This window comes from Enhydra lutris, unplaced genomic scaffold (assembly GCF_002288905.1).
Source record: "Enhydra lutris kenyoni isolate GAN:26980312 unplaced genomic scaffold, ASM228890v2 scaffoldscaffold10, whole genome shotgun sequence".
Taxonomy (NCBI): domain Eukaryota; kingdom Metazoa; phylum Chordata; class Mammalia; order Carnivora; family Mustelidae; genus Enhydra; species Enhydra lutris.
Genome location: NW_019154094.1, coordinates 11,786,705 through 11,801,455, shown reverse-complemented (window position 1 = coordinate 11,801,455; position 14,751 = coordinate 11,786,705). Strand labels below are relative to the sequence as shown.

The 14,751-nt window shown below is 50.1% G+C and overlaps 1 protein-coding gene across 1 annotated transcript in view; it reads right to left on the bottom strand.

Moving 5' to 3' along the window:
• The window catches only part of LOC111144138 (calcium voltage-gated channel auxiliary subunit alpha2delta 3), an 868,443-nt gene extending 856,968 nt beyond the window's left edge, over positions 1–11,475 (bottom strand). The window contains exons 1-2 of the mRNA XM_022498297.1: positions 11,354–11,475; positions 10,606–10,687 (exon numbers count right to left, since the gene is read on the bottom strand). Of these exons, the coding sequence (XP_022354005.1) occupies positions 10,606–10,687; positions 11,354–11,475 (204 nt within the window). The remainder of the gene's footprint in view (positions 1–10,605; positions 10,688–11,353) is intronic.
• Between the last annotated feature and the right edge of the window lie 3,276 nt (positions 11,476–14,751).

Here is a 14,751-nt window from a genome sequence, read left to right as displayed (position 1 = left end):
GAAGCAAAGAGTAAAGCTGTATGTTATGACGCGTGGCCAAAGATTACCTACTTCTCATGGATTTATCGCCTCCCACACCCATTGTTCTTTTTACAACATTTTTCCGCCTCTGCCTCAACAAAGCACAATAGGAAAGGCATTACCGGTGGTGGCGCAGGTACAAAGACCCAAAGCCCCATCCGATGTTTCCGACTCTCTCCTTGCTTTGCAAATTACCGCACTATATTATAGCAAGAAGGAACTTGAATCCCCACACTGCCCACCTTTACTGTACAAGGGACCAGATTAGAAGAATTTGGGAAAGAAAGCAAAAGAAACCCACCTCCTTGGGGAAGACATGAATGCTTTTGTTTGCCATCGTGCCTTTGTCAGCGTTAAATGAGTGTGCCATTCATGGTCTCTATTTTATGAACCCATCATGTGGTCTAAGTGACTAAAATTCCAAGAGTCTCTTTTGCTCTTCTTTAAAAATGAAGTTGGACACCATAAATGAGAGGGTAGCCAGAGAAGTAAGGCTTCCCATGTGCCACATATTGTTCTAAACTACTTCATATGGGTTATATCACTTAACGCTCCCCGATGGCCTATAACACAGGTGCTTTTATTAGTAGTTCTAGTTTGCCGATGAGCAAACCAAGCCCTAGGGAGGTAGAAACAGTGACTGGCAGAGCAGACTTCACCTCCAAGGCCCGTGCTCTTTTTAAAAATCTCTCTTCAGCTGTGCATGTTCCCTGTAATAGAAATCTAGATTTTTCGGGGCACCTGGGAGGCTCAGTGGGTTAAGCCTCTGCCTTTGGCTCAGGTCATAGTCTCAGGGTCCTGGGATCAAGCCCCACATCGGGCTCTTTGCTCAGTGGGGAGCCTGTTTCCATCTGTCTCTCTGCCTGCCTCTCTGTCTACTTGTGATCTCTGTCAAATAAATAAAATCTTAAAAAAAAAAGAAATCTAGATTTTTCTAAAACCAGACACTTCATTCCCTCCTGGGAGGCAAGAGTTAGCATCTATCAAGAAGGAAATGCAGGGTCAAGTTTACATCAAGGGAAGGTCTAGACTCCGGGGAATTCCAACAGGCCAGATTACACCTTTCATTCTATTTTCATGCAAAATGTCAAAGTCTTGGGAAAAGATGTCAAATTGTTAAGTGTATAACACCGTATTTGCCATATTGAGAGACCTGAGCAAACAGAGGAAGAGCAGGTTTGACTTTTTAGGGAAAACACGAAGGGAAATGCTTCCCATTTTTTCATGGACGGCTGAATCCTCTCATCTTAGCTGAGACAGCATCCTGCCTGGGGATCCCACCAGACTGTTCTCTTCCTGGCAGCTCCGACCTCCAGGCTGAGAAGAGGGGTGAAGGTGCCCACCCTATACTGCCCCCTCTCCCCCACCAGTCAGGGCCAGACCAGCCAACACTGCCCGCTGTCCTCTAGGGACCATTTTTTGTCCCCCGGCAGGCACAAGCCCACACCAGAGTTCAGAGTCCTTGCTAGCCTCGCTGCCCAAAGAGTACACATCCTGATACCCCACCTGAGGAAACATGTCTGGGGGAAAGAAAGAGGCGAGGGCTCTGGGACCCCCAGACTACCCAGCCCTTCCCTTCCTGCAGACTCCACTGAAGACTGAGCTCAGGTGGGATCAGCCCACACAGGTGGTCTGTCCTATTAAAGGATAATCCCAGGCTTTGGGGGGTGGAAACAAGCCAGTGTGAGTCCCAGCCCCACGACGTGGCCAGCTGTCCCACCTCCCTGAGCTGCAAGAGCCCCCTGCGAGAAGTAGGTAATGGGGGCCACCTCCAGAGAGAACCAAGGACCACATCCGATGCCTAACGTGATCTACTTTCCTACGAAGAATGCTTGGCTCATACGGAACACCGAAAGAAAAAAGTCCATTTCCTTCCTATCCAGCCCCCACCAACCATCTGTTTACCTAAGCTGGTTATGACCTTGGTGGATTTCAAGAAGCTGCCGGTACAGTCAGACTCTGATGTTCTGTAACATTCCTGGGCACAGATGGTTCTTGGGCACTTTTCTAAACTACCCGGCCCAAGTGGTACCAGCACAGATTTGCATGTCTCCTTTCATTCCTGACTTCTTACTGACTTTCACCGCTGATTATAACAACTTCGTACATAAACAATGTTCCTAATGTGTGCAGCTACACTAGCAACCCCCACCCCCAGCATGATTTCCAAGTATTGGTGCCTATGTTTGCCACCAACGAGGTTAGCCCGTGTCACTCCTTCAACATCTTCAAGGAGATCGGCAGAGAACTGCAGATGCTCCCAAGCGAAACACAACAGAATGTGCCAAGCAAGCCTTGAAGCAGAGGCAGGCAGGGCCAGTGGGAAGGGCCAAGGGACACAGGATGCCCTTCAGTGCCTCCTGAGACTTGGGGGCAGATGGCAGTCCCCATGCACCACTGCACCTCCCTATCCATGCTGGAAGAAAGAAATCCCTCTCCCCACCCAGTGAGATGCCCTGTCTCCTGCTGGTCTCCAGGACCACCCCCAAGACACCCCCCGCCACTCCCCGGGAAGTCATTGGGAGAAGTCCAGCGGATGGGATATTCATGGGAGGAAATGCCTGGAATGCTGTCCAGGGGGGCACCTGGATTCATGAGTGCACAGGGCTGGCTCCTGGACGCACCCCCACAGCAGGGGGCTCGCTGGATGCCCGTGCTCGCCTACGGCTCCAGCCGCACTGGGAACCCGGCAGCACACCCAGCCACTCTGCAGCCTGACCCACCGCCCCCACAGCAGGGCAGAGTCGGGGGGGAGGGAACAGGGGTACCCCGACGTTTTTCCAGCCTGATTCCTCGTGGGAGGGGTTCTTCTCCTGACCCTCAGGGAGCAGAGAGCTGACCTCAAGGAGGAGAGGGGAATGTCTGGGCAGAGGTTACATCCATACTGCCTCCTCCTGCTTGGGTCCACAAGCTCCCTCCTGTCAGGTGCCTGGTGGGACCAGCTGCCAATGCACCCACCCATCCATGCCCTTGCTCATTCGCGCGGTCACACAGCTCTGTGCAGCCGGTGCCCACAGGTGCTCAGTGAAGGTTAACTAAAAACCTTCTAGTTGTATCATGCAGCCAGTAATGACCTCGGCAACTCCCTGGCAGGAGGCCTTCAGGTGCCAGGCACCATGCTAAGTGCTTTTTGTACATTGTTTCATTTAATCTTCATCACAGCCTCCAAGGTAGAAGGTATTGGTCTCCTTTCACAGGCGAGGTTCAGAAATGTCAAACAAACAAGACAACCCGGGTAGGGCATGGCAGATCTGGGACTCCAATCCAAGTCCCTCTGACTCCACACCTGTCTTCTCTGCTGTTAGCTCAGGCTTTCAGCTTCTGACGGAACCTCTCGGCTGTTGCCTCATTGAATCCTCCCAAATACCCATGAGCTAGAGAAACACAGGTATTAACCACACTTTTCTCAAACAGGAACGGAGGCTAGGAAAGATCACACAGAGAGGAGGGGACACTGCAGCACAGTGGCCGCGTAAACAGACTCAGTCCCCTGGGAACGGCTGCCTAACTTCTGGGAGTCTCAACTTCCAAATCTGTAAAAGGGGTGGGGGGGTGTTGGTGGGTGGTAGTCCCTGACTTACTAGGTTGTTGGGAGAATATAATGGGATGGCACACATAAATCCTTATCACGGTACCTGGAATGTAGGAACCAGAGTGAATGAGTGAAGGCCACCTGTTTTTACAACGAGATTAAACAATTTTCCCAAATCCACTCAGGAAACACCTACAGAAAAGATAAAAACACAGATGCCACAGCTCCTAGGCCAATGACCTCTCCTTCAACAACATCGCATCTCCAAAGATGTGCGTCTCTGAAAATGCTCCAAGCTCTCCACCTACTATGACGATGAACAAAGAGGGGCGAAGGACGCCTCATAGACTGAGTGTGGCCTGGACAAGCCCCCCCGGCAGGGGAAAGAAAAAGCCAAAATGAGGATGGGCAGCCCCATAGGGGACTTCGCCCAGGGCAGACAGGCCCTGTGCTTTAATGCTCTGCTGTCGTCATCTTCACATTCTTCATAGTTTTTGAACAGAGTCCCATATTCTCCTCACTCACGGGGCCCTGCAAATTACGGAGCTGGTCCTGGTCCCAGCAGATCCTCAGCTTCCAACCGTCTGCAGGATCTCAGGTGCCCGGTGGACTGGTCCTGTCCCAGCAGACCTGGTTGGGTACCTCAAGCCATGCTCTGCAGAAGCCCAAGAGGACAAGCGCCGTCTTCTCCATCAGCAGGCAGCATCTGACGCATTCTGGGATGAGCAGCACCTGTTTCTACGGGCACACGCACGCGTGCACACAGTTAATAAATATAATGGTAATAACACGTGGGAGCTCTGATATTAGCTGGCAGTCGCTTCTCCTAAAATGCATAACCAGAGGTCTGCTCTGTGAACCCACAGCCACTCGTGGCCCTGCCCAGCTTCCCTGTCCCGATCATTTACATGGATAACAGCTCTTTTAACCTTGGGAGGGTACTGTTTTCCAATATCAGGTGCCAAGATAAACACTCTGAAGCACGCAAAGTGAAGAAATAGCCATCTATTTCTTGTCAAGAGATAATGCTCTCCTTTCCAATATGGCCTTGAAATGCCCATTACTAGTTTGGCTTCGGAGTTATTTTCATAATCTTGATTTGAGGTCACCAGGAAGCTATGTAACATACAAATTTAATACACCTTATAAATTTAATGCCTTATTTAAACAGCCTTGGAATGAACACCCAATGAGTGTTGTTCAAAGCAAATGGAAATTGAAATGTTTACCATTTATTGAAAACGCACTGGACTCTTTTCAAAGCTGTGTCAGTAAAATAACTTTCTTCTGAAAAGCAGACATGCTGGCTATGCACACAGAAATCTCCTGAAAATACAGCAGCTATGCAGACGCCTACTCTGTCGAGGGGGAGCTATGGCCAGGCAGAGGACTGTGTCACGGAGGGGTCTTTGAGCCTGGCTTGACATTTCAGGAACAACCACCTCAATCTTCTGGTCACTAAATACTCAGGAAAATCGAAGGAGATCACGCAACCCTCCTCTCCCTCTATATCCTTTCCCTCCTTTGAAGGAGAGGCTAACTTTTGTTTCATGGACCAAAGAGGGCTGATAAAGATCCTATCAATGTTTCCAGAAGCCTGACATGAGGAACTTTTTCACTTTCTGAACGATACACAATAGCAGGACTGCACTCACTTGACATAAAACACAGAGACATTATGTCTCTTGTATAAAAACTTCATTAAAAGGATCTCATAGGTTAATCCAGAGGCTGGCACTGACAACACCTATTTCATTTTTTTTCTCAGTCTCAGCCATAGCAAACCTCCCAGTCAGATCCCAGTGTCCCGGGGAACACAATCTGCTCAAAGTCTCTGTCTAGAAGATGCTCTGGGTCTCAGCGAAGGAGGCAATTTCAGTAAAACACTGTGACTGCAGAAGATGGGGGACCCTTGGCAGACATGAACGTGGATAAAGAAAAAGCTTATCTGTTGGCATCTACAATAGTAAATCTGGATGAGTGACACACCGGACAAAAAAGATCCTGGAGAGAATGTACCCTTCTTTAAGGAAGCTCAACACACCAAGTCATGTATTGATGGGCACAAGTGTGAGCACCGCCCCCCCCCCAACTGAGGAGCCATCCAAGACTGGAAAAGGGCTCAAACCTCAAACGTGCACTTCTGTGAATATGTCCTTAGCCTGCAGGACAGTTCAACCCCCGGCAGGACCACAGGTGCTTGGGGTAAGGATTCCACCTTTCTTTTACTTTGGTTCATCCACGTGGGGTAAGGATTCCACCTTTCTTTTACTTTGGTTCATCCGTGTACACGGCTAGGTCTTCGACACGAAATGGAAACATTAACTGCGCTTGCACACACCCGACAGATTTCATAATTATTAGGTGATTGAGTACTCGTGTGTGTGCCTCAAAGCACACTGGTATTAGAATAAGATAAAACACAAAATGAAATAAAAAGCCAGCATGAGATTCCCCAGAGTAATTGATCAAAATTATAACCACATTGAAATAAACATCTGAGTTTGCCTCCGACAGGAAAACAATGTCTCTATTTTCATTCCCCTTAATTTTGACTAGCATCTGTAAATCGAGCAACAGAGGCTGCAGCAGCTCCCAATGAGAGAAAAAAGCAAAGCAGAAATATATCCGGCAGCAAAGAAATTTTGGGAGAAGGAAAAAGACATGAACAAAAGGAGCTCAGACAAAAATTTAGTGAAGCCATACAAAAAGGACTTCATCCGGTCCGAGAGGGGCAGGGTGTGAGTTTACAAATGCAGTTAGATACATGTAGGGGTAAGATGCATCACTGAATTCCAGCTGGTTCGCCCTGTCCTGCTAATGCGCTGCTGACTGTGATAAGGAGACCAATAAACTGTCCCGAAACACTGAAAACTGTCATTTCTGAGATTTCAAGACTTTTAAAAATAAGCTGCCAGAGAAAAGTCCAGTAATTGAAGTGGTGCTGTGAAGTAAAGCCTTGGCCATTGGCGGTGTGGGCTGAATGCATTAATCTTGCAGAATGACAAAAAACCGTGTTTACTCAACAAAAACGTTCAGCGAAGGAGCACCTCCCCTAGAAAAGTGATCTGTAGAGTATCAGGCTTCCTACGGGCAGCACAGCACTGTTCCTGATAAGTGAATACTCCTATTTAATTATTTAAAAGTCCATCGATTTCCACATTGATGAAAAGTCATAATTATCAAAATGGGTTAAAGAACCAACCTTTTACTTTGCTGACTCTGTCTTGTGGAAAGAGACAGCACGTGTATGTATGAAAGCCGTCCTCTCAATAAATAGTTCATAACGCAAAAACCTGGCTGTGCATTCCAAGAAATGCATGTTTGGTAAATGTTGCATGAGGCATTCAAGGTAAATGTCCATTATTTTCCTCGCATTAATGGCAGAGACGCACAGGACCTGTATTTCCGCTGTGTATTTATCATCCCGATGCTGGAAAATGTCATTGGAACCCTTCGTCCCCCCAAAACACAGCACTCTCTGAATGCGGTACTAAACAGAATGAAAAAACCCAGCTTCTGCCAAAGTCTTCCTAAGGAGGATGGAAATGAGAATCACCACACTTTAATACCTTGCACTGTGAGTGTCTGGGGTGTGGAGCCCATGAGTTTAACAGCCTAGGCTACGGGACCTACTGGAACGCTGGGCACTGATTCCCAAAATAGAGAGGTAATAAAACTATGCCTCTGCAAAAGAACCCAAACAATGTGCATTCTCTAAGTAAAATGAAGCAAGACAGAGGCAGCTGAATACTGGTATGGATACGTCAAATAGGAAAGTTAATTAAAAGTTGAAGTCAATTTAAAGCTCTGCAGTTTCTGCTGGCCGAGGAAGGCAGGAGACAGACACACAGCGGCTCACCAGAGCGTCCCTTTCAGGGCCGTTGTTCTGGAACAACCTTTCAAGATTAACTCTGAGTCCAACGTATAAGTCTCAGGTTCTTCCACACCGTCCCGAAAACATACCACTTTGCTAACGCACGACAACGGCGTTCTACAAATTCAAATATCCTTTTTTAAAGAAACGAATAGGTTCCTATTCCTGTGCTCAGCAAAGACAAAAAAGGAGGGGGAAAAAAAAAGGGAAAGTCTGGCAGAGAATACCTAACATATTGTCATAAGGTAAAGTAGCAAAAGCCATGGTATGAAACACAGAAACAATTGGGGCAATACTCTCCTTTTTGAAGCCATGACAGTGAGGTACATTGTTAAGCACTCGTATTTATGTTGATGAAGTCGGCGATAATTCTACCACTCAAACTATATGAGCTAATAAAAAACCTTACCAAAATGGCAGTTTTCCCAGTCTCCAAACACCTTAAAATAAATGGCCAATTGTTATTTAACTCGTAGTCACAATAGCTATTTTGTAAAGTTTTTGCTTTAGTGCAGAAATTAATAAACCCCCGTTCTAAAAATGGACATACTACATTAACTCACAACACAATGAAGTGTCAGCTAGAGAAACTACATAGAATATGTAAAATTATACAGTGGTATACAGTATGCCTACTTCACTGAAAATCAAATTTAAATGTCCGTGCCTTAGAAGTGTAATTACAGTCTGTTATGCAACATGGTATCATCACCTTTGAGTCCCCTTAATACAGTGTTAACTTCGTTTTTCAGCCAAGTGTTTTCCTTTTTTTAACTCACTTTCAAAGTCTCTGGATTGTTAAGGATGCAGCGATGTGATGGAAAGATGCACAGAGTTTTGACTTAGAGGAGTATCTCTTCAGGCAAATGGTCAGAAACTTGAAAATAAGCGAGGGAAAGGCAACAACAGTCTCCTTGCTTTTCCAAATGATGTTAAGCCTCCCGCACTCTGAGCACCTTAGATCTTTTCTTATACTTTCTTCTACTCTGAACTATCTAAATCAATGTTTTTTGCTAATTAAAAAAAAAAATCCATCATATTTGGAGTCAATGGACCAAGATGGCCAAAAGGTACCTGCAAAAGTACTCCCCAAGTTGCCTGACATGTCCTGCCCATCATTCATGGAAGTCCTTGCCTACCAAGCCAAAGCCATAGGTGCCTCAGGACTCCTGGGCAGAAGACTGCTTTGGAAATGCAAGAAGAGCAGGTATCCACCCCAGAACCAAATGCAGAGCAACACCCCACCTTCCCCTTGCATCAGATTACAAAATGCCAGGCAACAGCAAGGAACGACAACAAAGCCATAAACAGCTTGAAATAATTACACAATTGTCAAGCTGCAAACAGGGCAAAAGCAAAGCTAGGCTTGTGAATTCAATATCAGAAAGGATGCTGATGAGAAGGTAAGAGGAGCATTTTAGCTGTTTCCAATTTGCTATTATAGAGTAGCCAATAATATGACTGATGGGGCTTTGTGCACTGTGTGTGTGTGTGTGTGTGTGTGTGTGTGTGTGTGTGTGTGCGTGTGCGCTAACTTCGGAGAGCCCATCTCCTGCGCTCCTACAAAATGTGAGATAAGAGCTATGTAAGCACAACAGAAAAAAAACATTCACAGGCTCTGAAGGGATAGTTTCAGAGTTGCTACAACTAAACCACAACATGCAGATGAAAAATATTCCTTTAAAGTTATACAAAAATGTTCTCTTCTTTAAAAGCATAAGGAAAATACACAAGCAATGCAATGCAGGCAGCAACGACAGTCCAAAACTCTTCACAGGAAACATCTGACACGCAGGCAAGATGCCAAAGCAGGATACAGACTGGTCCAGATTCAAATACTAGCAGAAGAGACAAGTCCTATAAACTGACAGGTGGGTCTCAGGTATGTAAGTCATCATTTTCCATAAAGGCACATCGCAGCCTCAAGTTTTTATCAGCTGCCCCTAATTCAATGAACTCCTTCCCCAAATAACAGAGTGGAGCAAACAGTCTTTCCACAGTTTCAAAGAATACGGCTATTGGCAATTTTTAAGAATAACTTCCCTCATCCCATGGTGGGCTGATGCCTTATTACGATATTTGGATTTCATGTGACAGACTGTTTCATATAATGTCCCCAAAAACGCGACTCTCTGAAGCTGAATGCCATAAATAAAATACGTACTTGGTTACCAGGCAGCATACATAACACATATGTTACATTGGCCCAAAAAGCACATTTAAAAATGCTGAAAAGTTAACTTGACAATTTAATCTGTTTGTACCCAATTTCAGAGTATTATCCCCTAAAGGCCAATTTTATTTTCTATCGTTGAGAGAATACTTGGATTGATCCTGTTGATTTGTTAACTTGAAATTCTTTGAACCCTTGTAATCTTTCCTTCCCAGCCTATTTTTTTCCTTTTTTTTTTTTTTCTTGGAGGGGAGGGCAAAGGACCATATATCTCACAAGGTAATTTTAAGCATAATGCTGCCTGTTTAAATTAAAATTGATGCAGTTTCTGATAAAAGCCTAATAATCAATTCTCCATTCTCATTACTCTCCAGAATTATATGGACGCAGACCAATTTCTTAAGTTTGTGGACTACTCTCATAGGTTATTACCCGGCAGTGCAGCTGAGTGGAAAGATAACCACATTCATTCTCCTTATCTGTAATGATGTAATGCATCCCAGCCCTGGGTCTAGATGATTGGGGAATAATGGGATTGTACAACCGCAGGGATGACAAACAATAGTGCAGTGTCTTTCTCAGATACGCTGAACCCCAGTCTCCAAGCCAGGCAAGGTGAAAGATATCATAAAACAGGCACCGAGGCTGTCCCTTGGATGAAGTTAGCGTTTTTTTGGCCAGAGAAGCATCTGCTCTCACACAGGAACAGCAATACCAACACTGAAAGGAGAGCCATGCAAACACACTCAGTTTCCGAGCCCCAGCCAGGACAGTGCCAGTGAGGATCCTGCTTTTCTTTTTGTTTAGAATCAAGTGTCATCTAAAAATAACCGGTTGGTAGGGAGAAATCATTGCACGGTACACTACCAAGAAACCAGGGGATCAGAGACACCTCTGATAACTGATGCTGCTCGGGGTTCACGTTTGTTTGGAAAACTCAATCTGCCTCCATTTTCTGTGCTGGAAAAAAATCATCGCTTCCTGCCACCACAGAAACCTTACCTTTTGCAGAAGCTGGGAGCCGGAGTACTTAGCAGCAATGGATTTTATCTCCCCACCAAAAGCGGAGGCCCAGAGCTTCACCCTACAGGGAGAAAGGGCACAGGAACAAATATAACACCCGTGTCACAGTCAACACGCACGCACACACGAGGCTGTGGCTGAAGGAGCCGGGCGATGCAACATTGGAGAGAAAAAAAAAAAGATGGAAAAAGCGGCTGGGTAGAAACTGTCAGCACCAAACTGCAGAGCGCAACGCGGGAGGGGGCCCGAGGGGGGGTCACACAGTTCAAAATGCGCAAAGTCTCCCAAGCCCTCTGAAAAGATCACCGTGTTTTATGTGAATAATTGTCTGAGAACTTGATCACCCAAACCGGGCATCACCTGGCAAACACAAGTCGGAAGAAACCCACCCATTCCCCCCTCCCCAAAAAGAAGTGAGATGGCAAGACAGCGAAGCGGGAGTAAATAAACGGCCCGTGGAAGTTGGATTCGGTAAACAGGCTTCAAAGTTGGAGCTGTCACTTGAGGTGAACCTCTCCAGGTCTCTCTCGCCGACCCGAGCGAGGAGGCTAGAGCATCCCACCCCAGCCTCGCCGCCCCACGCCCGTCCTGGAAGACCGGTTCCAGAGGCGAGGCCGACGCCCGCGGCAGGTCCTGCCGGGCCGCACCTGCAGGCGCCCAAACTTGGGCACGGCGGGTCGCGGGCGGCCGGGTCCCCTCCCCGGGCGGCGCAGGAGCCGGCACTTACACGGAGAGCGGGATCTGCTGCTCCGAGCGCACCACGGCCCCCAGCGCTGCGTAGAGAAGCGCCGCGGCTAGGAGCGCCGAGGCCCCCCGGGACGCGCGCCGCTGCGAGCCCGGCCCGGCCATGCTGGGCTCCCTCCGACGCGCCGGCGGCGGCGACAGGAGAGGCCGCGGGGAGCTGCGCCGAGCGGGCGGTGGGCGAGCGCGCTGGGCTGCCTGCTCCGCGCCGCCCCGCCTGCCTCTCGCGCGCCGGGCTCACTTGGGGAGCAGAAAAAGGAGCGGGGGGTGGGGGAGGGCGGGGAGGAGGAGGAGGGAGCGAAGGGAGGGGAGAGGGAGGCAGGCGGGGGAGGAGGGAGGGAGCCGCGCCTCTCGCACGGCGGCCGCCCGGCCCCGCCTCGGCGGCCCGGGGGAGCCCGGCTGGCCCCGGCGGGAGGCAGGAGGCGCCGCGCGGGCGGGGACTCGCAAACTCCAGTGTCCTTGGCGGCGGCGGAGCGCGCCCTGCACCGCCCGACCACTGCGGCCGCCGAGTTCTTTACAACTCCGCAGTCCGCCGCCGCGGGAGCGACTCTCGGACTGGCCCCGGGCGGTGCCCCGACCCCAGCGGCCGGAGCTGCTTGTGGGGGGGGGCGGGAGGAGGGGGTGCGCACGCGGGCGACTGGGGCGGGGGCGGGTGCCGCCGAGCCTCAGAGGATTCTCCGGAGGGAAGGGGCCGGCGGAGAGGGAAAAGTCTGCGGCAGGGGCCGGGGCGGGGACGGGACTGGGGGCTCCGCGGGTCCCGGCTAGGGCGCTGCTGCGTGGTCGCCCGCGGCTGCTCCCCCGGCCGCGGCGCCTGAAAGGGGAGGGCGCGAAGGGTGGCGCTGGCGCGCGAGCGCTGGGCTCCGGCTTCGGCCGCAGCCGGGCCGCCCCTGAAGCGCCCGGAGCCCGACCCGGGCTTCCGAGCTGCTGGCTCTCGAGCGCGCCGCAGCCCGGGGTCCGTGTGACTGCGGCGGCGGCCGGGCTATCAGGGCCGGGAAGGGAAGCCACTGCAGCGCCCGGTCTCTCCTGACCGGCGGACCCCCTAGATTTCGGGAAGGCTAGATTCCTCGGAGGCCTGGAGGCCACCCTCTCCCCCACGCCGACCCCCACCCCCTGGGCCCGCGGCGCTTTCCCGCCGCGCGCTGAAGAACGGGCGAGACCAAGGAAGTCGGGGAAGTCCTGGGCGCCCAGAGGACCCGGCTTGCCCCCCGGCCTTTTCGCCCCCCCCCCCCCCCCCCAGGACCTGGCTGTAGGAGCCCCCGGCCCGCGCGCGACGTCAGGGGTGTGACTGGGAACTTTACGGGGCGCTCGCGCCAACCGGCAGTGAAGACCGACCCGAGGGAGGCTGAGTCATCCTCGACCCGCCGAGCGCACCTCGAGTGGCCCCTGGCGAGTAGCGCGCTCCCGACGCCGCGGGGTCTGTCGTGCGTCCACCGCCCGGGCCGGGCTAGTTCGCGTGCCTCCACAACCCGGGCGTGCGCTCCTGCGCGCGGGCCGCCTGCAGCCTCGGCGACCTCGGGCGGCGGGGGAGCGAGTGAGAGTGGGCTGCCGCTGCCGCCCGGGGGTGGTCGGGCGAGAACCAAGCCGGCCCTCCTGGCCAGTGGCCCCTCGAAACAATTACGCCAGCAAATGCTGGGCTTGATCGGACTTGGCTCGATCAGACCCCGGGCTCCCGTGGGCGGGTCGCTCTCCCACCCCGGGCTCCGCGCCCGAAACAGGCCCCACAGGGGAAACGCCAGGTGCGTCCCGCCCACGGGCAGCGTCCACGATCTCTACGGATGACTAACCGGTTATAATGAATTCTCCGCTTCTGTGCACACCTCCCGTCATTGGAAGCGTGCTAGCAGTTCCAAATCGAGCCAAGCGTGGCCTGACCTCGGGGCAAGTGGTCGGGTTGGCTTTGCTGCTCAGACTGGGGGCTGGGAGAAAATTATTTCTCCTGTCAGAGCCCAGGAGCCTTCTTTCTAAATGAATGAATGAGTGAGGAAAGGAGGGAACCATATTAGCCCTCAGCTGTCCTTAGCTATATGGAAGCACCATATAGCACTAGTCGTTAGCTATATGTAATCTATATGATAATAGCCCTTCACGCATTCACTCAGTCATCCAGGGAATTGTCAACATCCGTGTGATGGGATATATGCTGGAGACCCAGCAGCCAACACATGACACCTGCCTCATAGGCTACCTAGCAAGGGACGCAGGCTTTATTCAAAAAGCCAGAAATGGTGAATGCATGATAATAAACTTTGATAAGAGATCAATTACAGTGCATATGAAAAAAAAAAGTACCTGTAGCATCCATAGTATTGTTTTCCCTATTAACTGATGGGAGAACTGAGGCACAGCTTAGGCATATACGAGCAACCCCTGGACATCTGGGCTCTATTGAGGGCCACTTGAACACCAAAGTCAAGATGACATTTCATAAAGTTATTATGCTCTGTCACCCTGAATTTCACAGGCATTCTGGGCAACTGGAGAGTAGCCAGGAGAGGAGCCCTGGCACATGGAATCACAGTCCCAAGAGGTGACATCTTAGCATTTATAACCTTGAACTATCTTATTTATTATAACATGAACCAGTGTAAACAGCATGATGCACAAAATGTTTAAGATGAATCCCACTGAACATGTCTTACTGTCAAAAATAAAAATATTTCGTGTATCAAAATCTAATACCAATAAATTCAGAGCTCAAAGTGTCAGAGGATTTGGGATTTGTGAGCTATGTCAGGATAAGGAACCAGGGGCACCTTGCAACATACCAATTGCAGCGTTAGGCACTGGGTCCTACTTGCCATTCTCACCCAAAAGCCTGTATTTCAACACCCGGCTCTCAGTTGAAGCACTGAATCCAGCCCAATGAACCCTCCACTGGCTGACTTGCATGCTCTGTCCCCATCGGCAGAGGATGGTGTATTAGTCCTACAATGAGGAGCTGCTGTAGGGCTTTGAACAGAAATGAAACATGGTGAAATGTTTCAGAAATGTTCACCCGGTCCTGGTCTATGGAATGGACTCCAGAGGAGACCCCAAAGCAGTTCTCAGGGCAGGAGAGGACAATGCCCCCAGCAGCAAATTGAACATTTGGGACTTTTCTCTTTGTCACAATGACTTGGAATCCTACTGGCATTTAGTAGATGGAGGGAGGACAGTCCTACGCAGGGAAGAACTGTCCTGGGTCCCCACAGGACTTCCAAATAGGAGGAATGTCAAATACCTAGACATTCAGGTAGGAGAAAAACCTGGTCATCATTATCTGAATTTAGATCATAAACCCATTTTATATAAAAATACAAAGGAGCTTTTGCATGGCTTTTGCAATCTCTGAATTTTCCGGAAAGGCAACTCCTGTGTAAATAAAGGGAAGCTTGTCATCCCTAT